General features: G+C 59.8%; 1 protein-coding gene across 2 annotated transcripts in view; it reads right to left on the reverse strand.

Annotated features, from left to right (window-relative positions):
* Positions 1 to 297: 297 nt before the first annotated feature.
* Positions 298 to 20,575, reverse strand: part of BSN (bassoon presynaptic cytomatrix protein) — an 83,199-nt gene continuing 62,921 nt past the window's right edge. Inside the window, exons 5-12 of one of the 2 annotated variants that reach the window (XR_012500011.1) lie at positions 13,512 to 20,171; positions 9,206 to 11,282; positions 8,082 to 8,893; positions 7,849 to 7,948; positions 7,212 to 7,343; positions 6,898 to 6,952; positions 6,436 to 6,528; positions 298 to 4,021 (exon numbers count right to left, since the gene is read on the reverse strand). Coding sequence is in view for 1 of the 2 variants with exons in the window: in XM_074344888.1 (XP_074200989.1) it covers positions 6,912 to 6,952; positions 7,212 to 7,343; positions 7,849 to 7,948; positions 8,082 to 8,893; positions 9,206 to 11,282; positions 13,512 to 20,171 (9,822 nt within the window). In the remaining variant the exon portion in view is untranslated. Of the gene's footprint in view, positions 6,529 to 6,897; positions 6,953 to 7,211; positions 7,344 to 7,848; positions 7,949 to 8,081; positions 8,894 to 9,205; positions 11,283 to 13,511; positions 20,172 to 20,575 lie in introns of both variants that reach the window. The other variant, XM_074344888.1, reaches the window with a different exon arrangement.

The raw sequence follows: 20,575 nt of genomic DNA on the forward strand, positions 1-20,575 counted from the left end.
CCAGGCCCCAGAAAGCTGTGCAGCCTGGCCACCCACAGGCGGAGGAGACACCATATCTCAACAGTCCTGGCAGCGAGCTAACTGCTCCCTCCTGGTCCAAATGTTGGACCTGTCCTGGGGCACTTTGTGGAGGGGCCCATTGTCTTTGGACAGATTGGTGTGAACTCAGCCAGGGCCTTGCCAGTTCTTCTGCACCTTTGCCTTTTCCCTAACTGTGAAGAGACAGGATTGTCACAGCTTGGGGATTTGTTCCTCTGGCTAAGCCTTCCCGTTTCAGAAACCATCCCAGAGACAGTCTGTAGGTTGTTTATATCAAGTCCTTTTATTCTGATACCACAGAATTACCTTGTCACAATACAGGGGGAGAGACACAAGTACCACGAGTTCTCACAGAGCACAGGAGGACGGCACACAATTCACAAGGTCATGTGGAGGACTCGGGTCATTGCACTTACAACTGTAAACTTGTTTGTTTGACTTTGTACAGCACTCTTTCCCCCTCAAATAAAGAAGGAGAGAAGGAAAGAAAGGAGAGAAGAAAGAAGGGAGTCAGGGAAGGAGTGAGGGGAAAGCAAAAACAAGACATGGAAGCTAGCAGAGGAAAGGCGTTGGGCAGCCACCACTCTCCAGGGCACTGCACTTAGAGAGAAGGAGCTGATTTGATCCCAGAGGCCAAATGAGGCAGACGTGCGCACACACACGCGCGCACACACACACACTCACACACTTGTTCACATGCATACACACACAATAGCTCACAATTTCCATGGCTCTCCAGTGCCACCCCAGTGCACATGGCAGCAGGGCTGCTGCTACCCAGGGAGACAGAAATGATATCTCTGAGGAGTTTCAGTTCATCAGGCCTGTCCCCCTGACCCTGTTGGAGTCCATGATGATGCATATTTACAGAATGGGGGTTGGGAGCATGATGGCAGGGGAGGGGCAGACAGGCCAGGACCCTGCTGCCATGGCAAAGGATCTGCCTGGAAAACTCCCCACAGGCTCCAGAAGACAGGCCATAGTTGCTGCCACTGCTGCCCTCTCATCATAGGCCCTGAGACCACACTCTCTTCCCAAGGACTAAGTGGATGGTGGGGAAGGGAGGTGTCACTGTGAAGTGGATACACTGGGCCCTGAAGTGGACAGAGGAGGCAGTGCCCTTGCTCATGACACTGGGGGTGGGGAGCTGTGGAGAAGGTCTGTAGTGCATCCTAGAGACCGCCTTGCCCACGTAGAGATGTGCTCAATGCTCCCCACTGCCCAAGGCACCAAATCCTAGTCCCTCAGCCTCTGGCCCCAGAGCCACAGCTGTATCTACACAAGGGCCAGGACACCTGCAGCCCAGAGGCCTGCTCCAGCCACCTTCACAAGGGGTGATGGGTACAGATGTGTCCTGTGGGTACACTGCAGGGTAGGGAGTGGCAGATGTCAGAAATTTCAAAATCAGAGAGCTTGGCCAGAAAGGAGATTTGCTGGAAAGTCAACATTTGAGGCTGACCTGTTGTCATCTCCCTGCCTGTTCCCTGCTCCTGGCCCCATCCCTTGGCCTTTTGTGGGAAGGATCACTGCCTTGGTCCCCAACGTATCCAGCCACTAGGCACATCTCCATACAGACTGAGCCCTGGGTGGTCCGAGGTGCTGGATGGTGGACTCCCTCAGCCCTTACACAGATGGCCTCAACCAGCCCAAGCCTGATCTCTGGGATGAGGCAGGTGTCCCATGGGATGGGTGAAGCCCAAATCCCAAAGGACAGGGTCTTGAGCCCAACACAGGGGTTGACAGCCTCCTATCTTATCCACGACTACCAGAGGTGGGCCAGAATCTCTCTGAAGGGTGTGTAGACCTTACAGGAAAGCATGAGAAACATGGACCCCTGAGAACTGCATGGTACAGACCAGAGCACTCTGGAGGAAGGCCAGGCCTGGAGGAGTCAGGCAGCTGCCACCTGCTGCCCTCTTGGCTCAGCTGTAGAGAAGCTAATGAGCAATGGGATACTTAGGCTTCAGAGATGGGGGCTGGCAGGGAGTTTGGGTCTTGGGGACAGATGCAGAGTGTCACAACAGAACCTTCTGTATGTTTTGTTATTGAGAAGCTTCCCAAGAAACTCAGCTTGAGCCACTGTCTATGTGAACACTCACTCCAGTCCAAGATGATACTGTCAGCTGTCCTCACCAGAAATGCCAAAGGTCCAACTCTTCCTGAGCACTCCCTGACCCTCTGGCCCCAGCCTAGATCTCCTGGATCACAGACCTTTGAGCCTCCCAGCCAGAGAGGAGAGGCAGGGAGCAAGTGCAGTCAGGAGCTGGGGTCCCAGGACACAGCCAGGCTCTGCCCGTGGCCTCTGTCTCTCTGACTACAGATGCAGCCCAGCTCTGCCCTTGAGCAGTGCCTCGCTAGGAAGGGGTGGCCAGATGTCTCTGGCTCAGGGCTTGTGTAAGAGGGGGAAAGACTTACAGATGGAAATCCTACAGCAAACCTTCTGAATGTTCATGCACACACATCCTGTGCAGGCTCCCAACAGCATGTCTACTCCAGAGACATCTTGATCAGAGAAACCGGCAGGGTGTGTGGTGCCTTGCACTGCCTGGCCTATGGCCTGGCATGCTCGGGCAGCAATTTCAGTGGGTCCTCACTAGCTCGTGCAAAAGTCAGCTAGAAGAACTCCTGAAGGAAAGGTTCTGAGACAAAAAGAACTCCAAGCAAAGGGGTCGAGCATTTAAAATGGATGAAATCGTGCAAAGGGGCTGCGAGCTGTGCATGCTCCACTGCAGGACAGGCGGTGACTCGCCTGGCAGCAGCGAGTCCTGCCACAGGTCAAACATGCCACAGACTGAGAATTTCACACACATGGTGGGGGCAGGGGCAGGGTGGGTGGGGGGGTGAGGGGTTTGATATGAGCATATCTATCCAGTTTCTCAATTGCAGGTTTGCAATTAACTCCTTATACATAACATGGAATTTATTAAATATTAACAGTTGTCTTTGAGGGTTTATATTTCATTGCATAGAACGTTAGAGATGAGACTTGCGGCTGTGCCCAAGATGAAGGGAGGTCCCCAAGGGAAGGGCCTTGGGAAGGACCACCACCCAGTCCACCGGGTGGATGGATGGTGCCACACTCCCCAACGCAGGGCTCTGGGCCCTTCCGTCGGCTGGCAGAAGCCCTAGCCCCTCTGCTCTGAGCACGTCCACTGGTGATGGCTTAAGAAGGACTGGAGTTGCACGGTAAACAGAGGCGGGCTGAGGGGCCTCCCTAGACCCCGCCCTGGGGTTGTGCTCTTGGTGGCCTGCTGCCCACTATTGCTTCTAAGTCAACATTCTCCCTGTGCTGAGCAGGGACAGAGCAGAAAGGAAACCAAACCATCAGTCACAAGGTGGTGGTGGAGGGGAGAGGCAAGGAGCTGAGCCGAGAGAGAGAAGAGAGTAAAGGGGAGGGGCAACGAAAGAAAAATGTTTATGAGGTATACACTTAAATCAAACCGAAATGATTAAGGCTGTTCTTGAAATCAAAAGAAATCCCCAGGTGTATGAACGAGGAGCCGGCTGGTTGAGACAATGGCGGTGCCGCTGGGATGCTCACGATGACTGGGGGGATGGCTTTGAAGATGGTGGCAGGTGTGCTAGCACGCGGCCACCCATGGGCTGGGAGAAGCCTCAGCCGGCGTCCACACTGCTTTTCGGTGCTATGGCCTCTTATTTCAGCGATGAGACAGTGTTAGGTCCTAATGTTTTAAAGTTCTCCCAAAACCACGCTAGTCACACAGAAGTCTGCTCCGGTGTCACCCAGAGGGCAGGGTGAGGGGAGCAGGGCCCTGTGGCCACAGAGGGATCCGGGCCAGCTGGAATGTGAAGGAAATGGAGCCTGGGGCCCCCAGCCCTCAGTCAAAGCCCCTCTCCAAGGCTGTGGAAAAACTTCTGGCATTGTGGAGGGAGGGCGGCGTCCATCAGAAACAGGCAGCGTGCGCCCAAACTCTGCGTATAACGCATTAGAAGCCTGGCTGGCCAGGCTGCAGAGAGGCGGCTGTGGAAAGAACAGCAAGACCGCCAAGTGGCAGGGTTTCCCGAGACGGTTCCTCCCTCCCAGCGACGGCTATGCCTTGAAGGCGGCCCCCTGAGGAGAGCAGGGTCTCTGGAAAGACACTCCCAGGTGGTCCCGGGCCAGTGGTCCCACTTCTCCAGCAGATGCTTCACCCCGGCAGCTGCTGTTAGAAAACATCCCGTCCTCAACTGAAGCCCACCTGCCACGTCCCACCTGGTGTGAGTCTTTGGGCCAAGGGTTTGCCAGACTGTAGATGCTTGGAGGAGGACAGGAGGGAGGGGGAAGGAAAGAGGAAAGGCAGAAGGATTTTGTCAAGAACTGTGGAAGCTACTTCCCACTCATGCTCCTCCCAGCTGTCTGCCCCGTGCTGACAGCCTAGCGCCTCCACACCCACAGGATCCCACCCGACTGAGGCATGGGGAGATGGGTGCTTGGGCAGGTTTGAGGTCACAAAGAGAAAGTCAGGAAGAAAGAAGAATCAGGCTGGCCAGGAAGGGCCATTTCTTTAATACATGATGCTTTTTGTTTCTCTTAAAAATGAGGGAGATAGAATTTTGTTTAAAATGGCAAGCCCCTCCCAACCCACTTCTGAAATTTCCACAAAAGACACCAGGAGATGGACACTCACAGAAGCAATGACCGCTTGGCCCAATCATCAGCCAAATGCCAGAACTCGAGGGAGATTCTTTTAACTACAAAGTTAGTGGTCTCCATGGCCCGCACACATCATGTGGCAGGACACGGAACAAAGCCACACCAGGGGTTCCTTTCCCTCCCCAGTGACAGAGCCCTGGCCCTAAACCCAAGGTGGGTCCTGCCATGGACCTGGCCCATGGGCTGCCCCTCCTTCCCCTCCCTTCAACACTATTTCTAATTTCACATCTGTTCCAGGGCGGCTCAGAGGAAACATCTGGCTGAGTGGGAAAGCGGCAGGGAGCCCACTGTCGTGGGGTGAGAGAAGGAAGAACGCTGGGGTGCTGCACTGTGGCTACTGTAATTAGAATAAATTCTGGGCTCTTTACCTTCGCCTACAAAGCCCAACCCAGCTGGCTCACGCCCCCTCTGACTTCACCCCTGACCGTACCTCCCCTCCTCTGTGGCTCTGGCTCTGCTGGCCTTTTGTCTGTCCCTGAGGCCTACCTGTGTCATCAGAGCCTCTGCTGGTGCTGTTCCCTTCCGTGGGCACCTCCCGCAGCAGCCTCTTCTCCTCCCTTGAGCCTTACCTGGTATTGACCACTTTCTTTAGAGTAGACCCCTCCACCATAATCCTGCTTCCCTGCCTTCAGAACACTTATCACCTTCAGAAATTACCTTGTAAAGTAATTCTTTTTAACTTATTTGCTCTCTGCCTCTCTTAATGGACTGTCAGCTTCAGAGGGCAGGGACTTGGTCTTGTTCTCTGCTATATCCCCAGCACCTGGAACAGGGCTCAGCACCCACCTAGAGCCTGACAAACATTTGCTGAATAAATGGATAGAAAACTGGGCCTTTCCAGCACCCTCACTGGTCCTGCAGAGACAGGTGGCCCTCTTGACACTATACCCAACTCCTTCCCACAAGCAGGCCTGGCCTGAGCAAGGACCCCTGCTGGCCCCAGCGCTCCCTGGTGATTTGCCTGCTGAGCACTGGGCCCTACCACACACATGCCTGTCCGCCATGAGAAACACCCAAACCTCCATAGTCTTAGTCCTAGAAATGGCAAAGAAGGGGCAGGAGGATGGCCCCAAGGCTATGGAATGGGAAGATGTGGTACCTGGCTGTGTGCAGAGCAGTGCTAGTAACCAGGCTCTCCTCCCTGCCATCCTGGATGATGCACCACTTCCTCCTTCACCCACAGAGGCAGGGCCAGGGCCAGAGAAGGCTCTAGGCAGAGGCTTCTGATCCTGCCTTGGCCACTGCAGCCCAGACAGAGTCACCCTGACGCTCTTCCACTCTCTCCCTGGGCTGACCTGGTCTGGATCCTCCTGTCCAAGTGCCTCCCTGTCCTCTTTGTCCCTTTCCTGTCTGCCTCTCCAGTCATTCTGCTTTTCTTTCTTGCTGGTCTTGAGTCAATAGTATCTTGACTTCACACCAAGGGCTGCTAAGCTCGGCAGGGTTTGGGGGTTCTGGCTTCATTTGAATGTCTGGAGCAAAGCTACTATACCAGGCCTCAGGGATGAGGCTTTGAATCAGTTCTTGGCATACAGACCCCTAGTTGGGTGTGGCTGGCTTTTTTGGGCCCTTCCCCAAGGTTACTACTGGAGTCACCTCAGCCAGCTGAGTTGTCTCTGCCTCCCAAGTGGCTGCTGGGCCCATCCCAGCTGCAGGAAGCCCAACAGGCCCCTCCTCGTTGTAGGAACTGGGTGGGTTTGGTCAGCCAGGCCAGGTCCCACCCCCACCCTGGTCCTGATACTTACTGTTATACGCAGAGTCCAGAGCTGCGCCCAGGCCTCTGACTCCAGAGATTTTTCCACAGCAATAATATCATCTCCCTTCATTTCTTCAAGAGCCTGTGGAGTATTTACAGTGGAGGGCTGGAAGGAGCTGCATCATAGGGGGCCCCACCTATAACCCAATGTCAACTCATAGCTATAAGAGCTCTGTGGGGGCTGAGGGTGGTGGAGAAGGACAAGGGATCATTGGCCCTGGCTTCCCTTTGCTAGGGATCTCTACTGAGTTGGCCCCATAATGGGGCCTCTGTGCACAGTGTCTCTCCTTTTCCTCCTCCTTCTCCCACACTCATAGGAAGGACACTGCAGCTCTGGCCACATCATCCACTGCTGAAGACTACAGTCCTCCCAGAAGACCCCGCAGGGCCCCCACAGGAGCGCCTCATGCCTTTCCCAGGGGGAAAGTGGGTACAGGCAGTTCATACTCACCCTGCAGGGCATGGTCACCAGAAGGAGGAGAATTTTTTGCCAAAAGCAGACACAGCTGTGAAATAGAAAAGAGAGAGAAGCAACAGGAAATTGGGCTAGACTCCTTCCTAATCACGGCCATTTGGCACAGTGAAGCCAAGCTCAGCTGGAGGGGCAGGGACCACCCAGAGAACGACTAGGCAGCAGCAGGTGGGCCCTTGGGCTGGCCCGTGCCTGGGTGGCGGGGCCCGGAACCATTCCCCAGACCTGACCCCTGCCAGAGTAGGGCCCTGGAGCAGCCGTGCACCATGGCCCTGGCTGTAGGCAGTGCATACCTTCCGTCAGCTTGCCGGCCTGCTCTGCTGCCCCACCAGGGAGGATTTTGGAGAGCACGCTCTCCCCATCGGCTCCAGGTGGGCTGGCAGGAGCTCCTGGGGTCCCTCCAGTCTTGGCTCCAACCTTCAGACCTAAGGGGAAAGAAACCATCATGAGGCTGCTTGGCCTGGCTCTTCAGGGTCTGAGCAGGAGAGTAGTCACGAGGGAATCTGAACATGGGGACCCTGTGAGATGGAGGTTGAGGAGGAGGATAGAGGAATGAAAAAAGAAAGATAAGAACAAGCAGAACAGGGGTGGGAGGAAGCAGAACAAAGGAAGTTGAGGAAGACAAAGGAGAAAGGGAGGAAAGGGCAGAGGAAGATGAGAAGGCAGAGAAGAGGAGGGAGAGAAAGGAGAGAGTTAAGAGCTCCCCAGTCCCTTCCAGCTTCCCTGCCCAGAGCTGCCTGGGCCCTAAGGCCCCAGTGCTGGTGACTCCACCAGCTCATTTCTGCTGGCAAGGCCTGCAGCCCACTGGGCATGTTCTCAGGGCGCAGTGAGGGCACATGGTGCAGGGGGGCTCAGGGTGCCAGTGAGTGTAGGGAGATGGCAGCCTAGCTACTCTGGGTCATAGGCAAGGGCGCCCAAGGGTAGTCTCACCTGCAGGTCCAGGTCCTGGTGGTGGCTGGGCCTGAGAAGGCCTCCCCTGCTGCGGTGCTTTGGCGGTCCCTTTAGAGCCGTTTGCCTGCTCTGCCCGTGGCTGCAACACAGAACCAATAGCTGAGCTACCCCCCCGTCAACTCTGCCCATGCCCAGCCTGGAACCAAGGAGCTGTCCAGCTGCAGTCCCAGCATTCACCCTGGGGAGGGTCCATGTACTGGAGCCCTACTTACCGGTCCTGCTGGCTGGGGGCCTGTGGCTGTTGAGGGGCCCGGCTGAGGCTTCCCTGCTGGCTGGCTGGCAGCAGGGGCCGGGCCCCGAGCAGCTGGCTGGCCCTGCTGCTGCAGCCGAGCCTGTGACGGGGCCTGCTGCGGGGGTTGTAGCCCAAGGCCTTGCTGTTGCTGCTGCAGCTGCTGCTGCTGCTGCTGCTGCGTCTGTGGCTGGCGAGATGCTGCCGCTGAAGGGGTCTGCCTGGATGGAAGCGGCTGTGACTGCTGTGGCCCTGGAGCTGCCTGCCGACCTTGCGGCTGCGGCTGGGATTCTGGCTTTGGCTGCAGTGCAGCGGGCCCTGAGTGGGCCTGCCGGGAGCCCTTCTTGCTCTCAGAGGCATGATGGTACGCTGACGGTACTCGGGATGGCTGGGAGTATTCAGCGGAGCTAGGGTACCCAGGCTGACCCTTCTTCTGCATGGCCGGGGTGGAGCTGGGCTGAGGGTGAGGCCGGGCCTCGTGGCGACCCAGGTCCCGAACATGTGGTTTGGCAGCACGCCGGCCTGGCTCCTCACCAGCGTGGCGGCCTGAGTGCCGCCCGTGGTCACTGTGGTGCCGGTGTTCCTTGGTTGAGGCATGGCGGCCTGGGCCACCCTCATCGTGTGGCCAAAGGCCCTCCTCAGGGGGCTCATCGTAGTCGTGGTAGCTGTGCCTGGCAGGGCCTCGCTTCTGGGAGGAGGAGGAGACTGCATGGCCCCCGTGGTGCCTGAACCGGTCAGAGCGGGCATCCCGGGGCTTATCAAACCAGTCTGTCTCCTCCTGGCCCAGGTGATACGCTTCAGAGACCAAAAACAGAACACCATCAACCCCTGGGCTGGCCGCAGGGGGAGGCCCAGCTGAAGCCATGCAAGGAAAACAGAGAGTGGGTGCCACAGCCACAAGCTTAACACTAGGCCCCCAGCCCCCACCCCCCCACAACTGGGGCCAGGGGACAGGTGGAGCAGGCAGGAAGGGCACCCTGCAGCAGGGCCCATTGGATGAGGCACCAGGCCAGGCCCCACTGGGACATCTCAGGGCCCAGGGCCCCTCGGTCAGGCAGGCACCCCACGTACTGAGCATCTGCCAAAATCACCCCCAGCTGCCATTACCTTCACTGTCGGAAACTACGCAGTGGGAATCATCCAGGATGTAGCCCTCCTCACGCTTATATGCGTGGGCCCGCGGTCCATCCTTGACATGCTCCTGGACATCAGGCATGGAGTGGCTGGAGCAGAACTGCGGGCAGGTGTCCCCAGGGGGAAGGGTGCCCCCAGCAGGGCGGGGCCGCCCCAAGGGGCTGACAGGGCTCTCCTCTTCGGAGGCCTGGCTCCGCATAGGGGGCCGGGCCCGGCCATGGGCCATGCTCAGAGATGAGGGCTTGGGGCCTGCTTTTTGAAGTCGCTCCACAGCCTCCCGCTCCCGCTCATATCCCTTGGCCCGGCCACTGAAGTCATGGCTGGACAGCTTCTCCCCACTGTATGCAGAGGTCCCTCGGGACCGGCTGCTCCCACCACACATGCGGTCATCCTCCTCCACCAGGTCCCGGCTGGACACCCCGTAGTACCTCTGCTGCTCGTACACGTTTTTCTTGAGCCCATAGGTGATTTCGTCCTGGAACTTCCTGCCCCGAGAGGCCAGGCTGCTGCTGACTGCAGGGGAGGGATAGGAGGCCAGGTCTGACTCCACATCCTTGGCCTCTTCGATAGGCGAGAACTTGGAGATCTTTTGCTCCACTCCCTGCTTCCGGTGCTTGCTGCGCTTTGAGGAGATGGCAGCCGGGGCCAGGCTCTTGGAGGGATGCTTGGGCCCCACGGGTCCTGGACTATACTTCTCTGCTCGAGCCCCATGTCGGTAGTCACTGTCACTATAATAGTGGGTGCTGGCTGGTCGGCCATTGCTCTCCACGCTCCGGTGATGGCCGCTTTTCCCACGTGGGTCGTAAGAGTCCTCCTCAGATTCTTCCTCCCCTCTGGCATAGCAGCAGGGCAGTACGGGCCCCTCAAGGACACCTGGTTCTCCTGGCTCTTTTCCTGGACGCCCAGTGCTGCTCGGCCCCAGGGGCTCCAGTTGCTGGCTGTCGGAGGCAGTGGAGGTGCTGTCCTTGGTTAGCTCACTGATGTCGTCGATCATCACATAGTTCCGGGGGACGTTCTGCTCCAGGCTGGCGTAGTGTGAGTCAGAAGGGTAGGTAGGGGCTGGGCTCAGGTTCACACTGCTACGGTCACTGGCCCGTGGCAGCTCAGGGGCCTTGCCTTGTTCATAGCTGCTGGTTACTGCTGGGCCACTGTAGCTGGTTTCAGATGGGGCTGAAGACATGGCCACAACGGGGCTGGCGATCACCTCATAGTTGGTTGGCATCTTCTGCTCCAAGTCGGCTAGTGATGTTTGGCGTGGCTTCTGGTGGGGGGCACGGCTGTCTGCTGGGACTGGGAAAAGGGTGCTCTGTGTGGTTGGCATGGGTGTTGGGGCTGCATAATGGCCTGTGGGACGGAAAGCCAGCTGGCTTGGCAGGCCAGGCTCAGTGGGGTAACTGGCGCCAGGAGGAAAGGCAGGTGCCGGGTATGTGCTGGGGCCAGGGTAGGTGGGTGCTTGGTGGGCTGGGAAATCGTTCTGAGTTGGTCCACTGCTACCTGCAGCGTACTGCGGGGCTGGAGGTGGGAACCGGGGCTGCTGGAAAGCAGTGGGACCGGAAGGGGTGGCAGGAGCAGCGGCAGTGACAGGGAAGTCTGTATACTGGCCAGCCGGGGTGGCACAGCCCTGGAGCCGCAGCTGGTTGAGCTCACTGTCTGACAGGTAGTCACGATGCTCCCCAAGACCACGCAAGGGTGGGTAGTCCCGTCCGCCTCGGTCTTTGGCCAAAGACTCTTTGCGCTGGGTGATGCCCAGCTCCAGGTACTTGAGCTTGGCGTCGATCTCCTTCTCCTCCTCATCCAGCTCTGCCTGCTTCTTGCGCAGCTTGGTGGACTCATGCTCCACCAGCCGCAGGTCCCGGTCCAGCTCCCGGAGCAGACTGGCCTTGGTGGCAGGGACAGCCGTGGGCCCCACCAGCCCACGCTGCTGCAGGCTGGCCGCATACAGCTGTGGGGGAGCCTGGCCAGCCAGGGGCAGGTGAGCCTCCTCTGGAGGGGGGCTGGGCAGTGTCCGCTTCACCTTGCGGACCAGGCCGTTGGGTGGTAGCGCCGACACCTGAGACAGAGGGAAGGGCGGGCAGCACTGAGACCCGTGTGGGTGGCTTGGCGGGGCACAGGGTGGAAGAGGAATGCTCTGGGCTAGGGTAGGGGTGGGCTCCACAGCTGTTTGTCATCGCCCTGATTTATCAGGCCGCCTCAAGGCCTGACCTGCCCACCCACTGGCCTCAGAGGGAGGGCCTCTGATCATCTTACAGGCTTTCTTCCCATAGCTCTGGAAGGTGGGAGGGGAAAGAAGGAGCAGATGCCCCTCTGTGCTGGTGTCTAGTACTGGCCTGGCACACAGCGGCTCTGAGAACCCCTGCAGGTCTCTGATGGGTCAGTCACCCTCCACCTCCTACTGAGTGTACCAAGGTGAGGACAGTACAGGTCTGGCTCTGGGTTGGGGTCCTAGCAGCTGGCAGGAGCCAAGGGCAGTGAAGGGCCATGGATAGGAGGGGAGTGGGTCCTGGGCCCCCCGGTTCCCTAGAGGATCATAGAAAGGGCCACATGCTGCCTGGGTGTCAGTTGCTGTAGGCTCTGAATCTTTTTCAGCCTCCTGCTCTCCTCCTCTCTAAAGTGATCTGCAACTCAGACACCTGCCCACTCTCCTCCTGAGGCCCTGCATCACCCTCTGCCAAACTGTGCTCTCGGCCTGACCCCCAGCTTGCTCCACATCCCTGTCAGCCCACCACTCTCTGTGGCTCCCAGAGCCCCTTGAGGGCCTCTCCAGCCCTATCTCTGGCTACCTGGCTCCTGGTCAGTGCTCCCTAACATGCCCTCTGTGGGGCCCTCCTCACCTGCCTCCACATTGCCTCAAAGTCCACATTGCAGAAGTTTTGCCCTTGGTCCTCCCTTTGTCTCTAGCTCCTAGCCTTGCTAGAAAGCCCAAGGTTTCTGGGTTTTACGGACCACCCAAATCCCCAAGATACACTGGAGGCTAACATCAGGCTTCTTACTTTTTACCTTGCCAAGAAATTACCTAAAAACCTTCCACCTACTCTCGCCATATGTCATAAAGGAAATGATAGTGTGCCCCCAAACCCCAGGATGAAGGCTGGGTCTTTGGTGACATGGAATAAATTTCCTTCTGTCCATTGTCTGTCTTTTGTTATTTTGGTTGCACACCACGAGCACCCATTGTGGCATGGCTTCACACGGCCAGCCCATGGGACCACTGTGCCAACCCTAGTGGAAGCCAAGACAGCTGCCTCTCTAACATGCCTTCTCTGCCAGCCCAGACACCTGATCTCACCCCCCACCCCTCTGGCCTGCACATCCCAGGGCTCTCCACAACCCAAACTAACCTCTACAACCCCATCCCCTAAGGCCCCACCTCACACCCAGAAAACAGAAATATATGTCACAACGCCTCTGGTTCCTATCCACTCTCCTTAGGGTCACTGTGCAATCACTTCCTTCAGCCCATCTGTCCACATGCTGCCCAGGAAGCTTTCTAAGATACCCATCTTAATCTGTCTCACCTGCCTGAAACATCCAGAAGCTCCAAGGGCCGTTAAGAAGAGCCCACCCGTCTCTGACTGGCACTCAAAGTCCTTGGCATCAGGTCCTAGCGACCCCCATCTTCCCTCCACAGTGGGCTACGTCTCATAGCCCCAGGGCATCATTGACAACTAAAAGCCACAGACAAGGGTAAGTTTATGCTCCAGGAGCCCCTAACTAGGAGAGCAGACAGGTGTGTAAAAAGATTTGCTAAGGGCCAGATAGAGGTGGGGACAAGACAAGGCAGAGAGCACACTGCAGCCCATTGGGATGTGGGCCTTGGGCTTCCTATGGGGCTTTGGAAGCCAGGCCAGGGCTGGGGAGTGGGGAACAGCCCAGCCAGGTCCATGTTACTGATTTTGTCAGGAAATATCCACAGAAGAGGTATGGAGTAGGAGGGGTCAAGACTCGGGGGCAGAGCTGAGGAGGCCTGAAGGGGGGAGGTGGCAGGGATTGGACTAGATAGGGGCCGTGAAGAGGCATTGCCCAGGAGAGGCTGAAGTTTCTAGCAGGGTCTGAATGGCTGTGCGGGCCATGTGTGAGTGTGTTTTGCCCAGGGTGTCCTTGCCGAGCTGCAGGCTCCACCAGATGTACATTGAGAAAGGTCCATTCCTTCTCTCCTAGCTCTGGGCCTCTAGAGCTGGAGGAGACTCCATCCCCACCCCAGGAGGAACCCCTCCCTGTGGGGTCCCCAAGGCTAGGTAGAGACCCCTGTCCCACCCTGGACCAGCCCCTGTGCCCATACCTGGCTACCCAGTCCCCCCTGGTGCTGGTAGAGGGAGAACCTCTCTTTGGCAGACTCCTCGGCGGTGGGGCTGAGGGGCTTAGGGTCAGACAGGGACCGCTGCAGGGTCTTCATGGGGCGAGGCAGCGTCTGCTGGCGGAGAGCACTGTCGGCCGTGAAGTGCTTCTGGGGACTCACGTGAGCCTTGTTCAGCCTCTCACTGGAAGCAAAGGAGGTGTCCAGGAGCCGGTGTGGGGACAGGGGTGAGACTGGTGAGTAGAGGACCTGGGGGGACTTGGGAGGCTGGCGGCTCACAAGCTGTGAGAGGGACTCCGGGGGCAGGTGGGCCTGGTATCCAATCTCCAAGGGATCTGGCTTCTTTTTTTCGAATCTGCCCAGGGGCCCTGGGGTGACGATCTGGATGCCAGGCAGGTAGGGGCTGATGGCAGTTGGCCCGACAAGCTGTGGCCCCGCCACACCCTGGGCCTGCCCGTCCGGCTCCGTCTGGCAGGCCAGGCTCTCCCCGCGCCCAGTCTTCTCTGGTGCTGATATGTACCTGACGATCTCCACTTTGGGGTCAGTGGCAGCGGTGATGTGGATGGCTGGAGAGACTCTGGGCAGCTGGTCAGGCTCTGTCTGCACGGAGCAGTCACTGATGGTCTGGATGCCCACGCTGCTTGTGGCCCTCATGGCAGGGGCGGCAGTGGATGACGAGGCAGTAGCATCATGCTTGCTGTCGGAGCCTGAGTCTGAGTGGCGGGAAAGACGAGACTTGCGGCGGCGCACCGGCTGCTCCCATTCGGCGCTGTCCTCATCATCCGTCTGCACGCTGCAGTCAGCACTCCGCCGTGCCCGGCGCCGCCGTGTCAGGAGGTAGCGGCCCTCCCCATCCTCGTCGTCTGTCTGCACGCTGCTGTCTGCAATCCTCCTGACCGCAGAAGGTTCAGGCCCCGACTCTGGCTCGCAGGCGTCCCGCAGGCGGGGCATGGAATGCCGCTTCTTCATGCTGCTGCGGCCTGCCTCCCACTGCTCCTCGGTCTGCAGTGACATGTCCGAGGCAGAGCTGGGGAGACCTCGGTGCAGCATGGGCTCACGAGGCTGCCCAGGCCCCTCAGGCCCGGCAACGGCAATGAAGGCTGCATGGGTCAGGGGTGGCCAGTACTGGCCATTCTGAGCCATCTCGGTGGCAGCTGGGGGAGGCCCTCGGCCAGGTGCCTCACAGGCCACAGGGAAGGGGGCCTTCTGCCGCTGCTTCTGTTCCTCTAGCTGCTGCTGCAGCTGCTGCTGCAGCTGCTGAATCTGCTCTAGCTGCAGGCGCTGCTGGGCAAGCTGCTCCCGCTGCAGAGCAAACTGAGCCTGACGTTCCTCCTGCTGCTGCTGCAGCACATGGTGCTTGATGGTCTGCAGCTCCTGCAACTCCCGCTGCACCAGCAGCTGCTCTTCCTCGCGGTGCCTCTGCAGCTCCACACGCTCCCGCTCCAGCTCCTCCTGCAGCCGCAGCTGCCTCAGCTTTTCCAACTCCACCCGCTCCCGCTCCAGCTGTAGCAGCTGTTCCTGCTGCTTCCGCTGTCTCTCCTCCTGTGACACTTCCTCCTTCTCAAGCCCTGGCCGGCTGAGGGCCCCACTGCTGCCCCCAGGAGCAGCATCTACCGACGGCTTCTGGCCAGCCAGTGGGGCTGGGGCTGGGGCTGCTACAGCCTCCTTGACAGCAGCAGGGGGAGCTGTGGAAAGAGGCTCTTCCCGAGCAGCCCCTGCTGGCAGCTCTGGCCTTGGTGTGCCCCCGGCCCCTGGGGCCTTGACGGCAGCAGGCTTCCCCAGGTAGACAGGACCTTCAGCAGGTGGAATGCTGGAAGCAGTGGGGAATCTACTTGGTACAGGATATCGGTACAGCCCTGTGGGCCCTAGAGGTACCCGGGGGGCAATCATGGGCAAGCGCGTCAGGCTGGCGAGTGGCACGGCTGTGACCCCACCAGCTGCATAAGGCCTGTACATGCCGCCACGCACCATGGGCCGCAGTACTGAGGCAGGTTGGGTGGTGATGGGCAGTGTTGCAGCAATCGGAGTGTTGATAGTCGAATAGATCATGCCGTCGGCTGCACGCACAGTGGCTGTGGATGGTAGCAGCTGTCGGACTGCTGTTCCCTGGCCTGCTGTAGGCCTGTACTGGGCCAGGTTTCCAGGACTTGGGTGGCTCTCTGGGAAGGTGGGGTTCCCAAGGAGACCAGGTCTGAGGGGAGCCAGACCTTGTGGGGCACTGAGCTCAGGCCCGGGCTGGGGCTGATACTGCATGAGGTCGGGGCCACCACCACCGCTGCCATGCCGCCCTCCATACTGGTCCATAGAGTTGAGGGCAGCGCACATGCGGCTGATCTCACGGGCTGTGGTGGCACTGTACTGGGCCAGGCTGGCCTCCTGAAAACCAGCTGCATCTCCCCGCGAGCCATACCTATGGTCCGAGTAAATGTTTGACACTGAGCTATAGCGCCGCATGGGAAGTGGGTGAGTCAAGAGGTCTGTGGGATGACGCAGGTCTGTGAATGAGCCATACTGCAAGCCCTGCCCAAGGTAGCGTCCATCTGCAAAGCCCAGGCTGTAGGAATGCTTCAGAGAGCTGAGGTCCACAGCCGAGTCTCTTCCAGGGCCCTGGAAGAGCTGCCCGATCCTGTGGGCATGGTAGTTGAGGCCAGCCTCAGCCAAATTGGTGTCAGACATGGAGGAGTACAGCCTGCCAGGAAGGCCTGGTGGGTAAGGCCTCAGTTCCTCACGGGGCATGGGCCCCCCTACCACCTGTGCCTGGTAGGTGGGGGGCTCTGGAGGCTCAGGGTCCCGGGGACTATAGAAGGGGCCGCCGCTTTGGCCAGGTGTGGCCACATCTGCTACGCTCTTCTCAGGTGCACTGGGGGCGGGGTGGAAGGCGCCTGTGCAGCTACTGCCAAAAGGGAACTTGTAGACCATGTCACAACACGCCAGCTGGCTCTCAGGCCTCATCCCAGTGAGGTCCAGGGCACCTGCCGGCTCCTCTGGGAGCAGTGTGGTCACAGTGCCGGCTGCGCCCTCTCCCATCTGCACCACCACTGTATGTGGCTTCCTGGCACTTGGCAGGGCATGTGAACGCAGCTCTGCAGGGGTGGCCCGGTGGAGTTCAGCACCCGGCTCTGGCACGGGGCCTGACTTGAGGCCAACACTCTGGGCAGCGCCCACCTGAGTGATCAAAACGTCCCGTCTGGCCAGAGGTGCCACCTGGTTGGGCAGGTTGTACCTGGCAAACTTGGCCTCCCTGGGTCTTCCCCGGGGCCCACCGCGATATGGGGCTGTCTGGACAGCCTGCTCTACCTGCTTGACCTGGGCCAGGCACACGGGGCTACCAGCACCCTGGCCAAAGTCAAGCCGGCTCTGGAAGGGGTCTCCATAGACCACAGGCTGCTTTTGCTGAGCCATGAGCACAGATGAGGCCATGGTGATGCTCACGGTGGTGGCAGTGCTGAGGAAGGCATGGGTCTGCTCCTGGGCGTTGAGGTTGATAACCAAAGGCTGCACAGCGGTAGACTGCCGACCTGGGATTGGATCCAGGGCAAGGCCGTACTTCCTCGCTTCCACAGCAAGAGAGGTCAGGTCCATGCCCTGGTCAGTGAGGATGATGGGCGTGGGCTTGACAGCCGTGCGAAGGTCCACCACGGCAGTGCCAGGCAGCCTGGGGCCTGGCTCGACCCTAGACGTTCCAGGGACAGAAGAGATCCGGCACAGGGAGATGTTCTCGGCAGGGAGGGCACCCCAGCCATATAGTGCCAGGGGCCCATCCGCACCAGCACTGGCTGCCCGCGGGAAGCCAGGTGGCCCAGGTGGCTCTGGGGGCAGCTGAGACACACATGGAGGCGTTGTCTGGCTATAGCTGTGGGTCGTGGGTGGGGTGTCAATGGGTGAGCACACTGGGGAGGTGGAGGCGCTGGCATGTACCATCTTGGTCTGGCTGGAGGCATCTGACGCTAGTGTGATGACCATGAAGGGGGCCTCCTGAGAGGACTGCTGCCACACCAGGCGAGGCGTGCTGGGTCGGTGTGGTGTTTGTGTGCCCTGAGCCACCGTGGGTGTCGGGGTGGGGGCCCCAGGGCTCCGTGGCATGTCCGAGGCAGGGGTCGGGCTTGGTGTCTGTGTAGAGAACTCAGCTGTGGCCCTTGGGCCCAGCTTGCCAGGGGAAAATGTGGGACTCTCTGAAGGAGAAGATGGGGAGAGAGGGGGGCTGGAGCCCACAAAGCAGGAATATCCCCGGGAGGCCTGGGGGGTGCCACTCTCACCATCACTCACACTTGGGGCCTTCTCTCTGGCAGCCCGTCCACTGACAGCAGGGCCACTGGGGGCCTGAGGTAGCTCCTCAGTTTGGGACCCATAGTTTGCAGTGGTTGGGACCTGTCCATAGCTGTGGCCTGTGGAAGAAGGCGAAGGGCTGCGCTCAGAGCCTGCTGGGGAGGTTGGAGTCATGTACCCTCGTGGCAGGCCAGCTGAACAAGGGGCTGCAGCTGTGGAGGCTGGGGTCCCAGGGCCCTGGGGAAAGGATAGGCCTACTTCCTTGGAGGCAGAGCTTGGGGAGGCAGGAGAGCTGTGCAGCTTGAGGGGGTCCTGAGGTTCCTTTGCAAAGTGCTGAGTAACGCAAACATCGGGAATGACTCGGCCCCCACTGCTGTCTGAGGAGGCGGAGGTGGAGAAGGACACAGGGGCAGCGAGCTGGGTGGGACTGGTACCAGGGGTGAGTGGGCCACCGTTTTGCTTCATGGGGTCCATGTACGCACTCTCGGCATTCAGGAACTGCTTCTCCTTTTTCTTGTCCTCAGCAAAGGCCAGGTCCCGTGAGGAGGCCTGACGCATGCGGGCAATGCTCTGGGACGTCTGAAGGATCTCCTCGTACACGGCTGTTCCTAGGCTGGCTGGGGTGCCCTCCGAGGCAGGCTGAGCAGCCCTGCCATAGTCATGGTCAACAGGGTCCTGGTATTCAAAGGAACCCTGGCCCCGGGGGCCTACGGGCTCAGAAGGGCCACCATGGGGCCCGCGGCCCCCTGCTGCCTGGTCTTGTTGCCGCTGCAGCAGCTCGGCCTTCCGCATCATCTCCTCGTAGGCCTCCTCGGCACTCTTGAGGGGCCGGCCGGAGCTGGGAGTAGGGGCGCTGCCCAGGGGTGTCTCGGTTGGAGAGTAGAGGGACATGAAGGTGGGCAGGTTGTACTCACTGCCCGACTTGTAGAGCCGGGTGGGGCCGCCATCCAGGGCTTCAGCCTCCGAGTCAAGGGAGGGTGAGGGCGAGTACTCAGAGCAGGAGGAGCGATGCAGCTCCTCCATCTCAGCCGCCTGCCTCAGCTCCTCCGTCGGGGAGGCATCCTCAATGGGTGACAGGTTGCTGGGGGGTGTCTTGGAGCGCTCGCGCCGCCGCTGGGCCCGCAGTTCCTCCTTGTCACGCCGGGTCTTGCGGGCCGTGCTGCGGATGCGCTGCTGCTCCACCTCCCGCATCTTCTCCTGCTCACGCAGCAGCTCCTCCTCCTCCCGCAGCTCCTCCTCCTCCGAGGAGTCCTCGATGGTGGGCAGCAGGGGCCCGTGCGAGCGGTGCCGGGCTTTGCGCTGCTGCTTGGCCTCTTCCAGCCGCTGCCGGCGGCTGGGGCTGCTGTCACTGTCCTCCTCTAGGGAGGACAGAGAGGTGGGTGAGGTGCCAGACGTGTAGCTGGGCGTGGAGGCCGGCAGTGTGGAGGAGTGCTCCCCGCGGGAGCGGTCCTCAGGTGAGCCCGTCAGGCTCTCCATCTCCAGCTCGGGCTCCCGGTCCAGGCCAGGGTCAGGGCCTTGGCCCAGGTCCAGTTCATGGCCATAGCTGCCTGTGCTATTGAGCTCGATGGTCTTGAAGCGGCGGAGCCCGCCCTGCAGGGCCCCAGTGCCGTCCGTGGCCTCTGCTGGGCCTTCCTCAGAAAGCAGCTCCTCATAGCCTGTGGTGGCATTGTGGGGCAGGCGCCTCTTGGGCAGCGCCCCTGGTTCTTGGCTGGGCTCGGACCTGGGCCTGGGGCCACCCTTCTGGGAACCATGTTTGGCCAGGCCGTGCCCAGGGGTGGCAGCATCCTCCTCCTCCAGGTTGTCCTCCTCAGCGCTCATCTCCAGTATCTGCCGCCGCATGAATTCCTCATCACTCAGTTCTGCTGCCCGGGCTGGGGGCTGGGGTGGAAGAGGGGACAGGCCACCCTCACTGCTGTCCTCCACGTAGTCATGCCTCAGCTGGCTGCCAAAGTCATCTGAGGACTCAGCCGTGTCCCGCTGTTCCCTCTGGCATCCCCACTCCAGAGAGTCTTCTTCTTCCTCCAGGATATCCTCCAGCTCCTCATCGGAGTTGAAGGCCTCAGGCATGATGGACAAGGAGTGGGGCCGCCGCTTCTGCTCCTCACCACTGCTGCCGGGTGGCTTGCCCCGCTCGCCACTGGGGGCTGGGCCCCGGGCCTCCAACAAAGGCCGCATGCCGCTCCCCACCTTGTGGAGCTCGGAGGGGCTAGGCGGGCGTGGCCCTGTCACCCCTGCACTGTCTAACTGCTCCACCTCCTGCTGCACAACGCCTGTGATCTCGCTCTGGGAGCTGGAGACACCATCAGAGGAATAGCCTGTGTCGCTGAGGCTCTGTGGGCTCCGAGACAGGTCCTGAGAGTAAGTCTTGCAAGGCAGGTCCTGCAGCAGGGTGAGAAGGTGACACTGCATGAGGGAGCCTGGCCCTCTCCGTCAATCCCAGGGCCCTGGGAAAGGATGCCTCCACCTCCCCAGGGATTAGGGCGCACCACCCACTCCATTGTTCTGGCCTTGGATAATTCGCAGTTTCCATGTCAAACCCCAAGCTGCCCTAGGTTTTCAGAGAAACTTAACTCCATCTAATAGTAGCAAAACCCAGCAAAGCATCCAACAAGGTGTCAGACACAGGATCAGCCTAGAACTCACAAGCTCCAGGCCCACCAGGGCCTCATCTAGGCGTCCAAGCTGTCCTTTGTGGCCCCAAGGAGCCTGCCTCAGGCCTACATCCCAGTCCCCCAGGGAGCTAAGCCCTTCCCTAGACTGCCCTGCCTGAAAGCTAGGATCCC

Source organism: Camelus bactrianus, chromosome 17, assembly GCF_048773025.1.
Source record: "Camelus bactrianus isolate YW-2024 breed Bactrian camel chromosome 17, ASM4877302v1, whole genome shotgun sequence".
In the NCBI taxonomy this organism is placed as follows: domain Eukaryota; kingdom Metazoa; phylum Chordata; class Mammalia; order Artiodactyla; family Camelidae; genus Camelus; species Camelus bactrianus.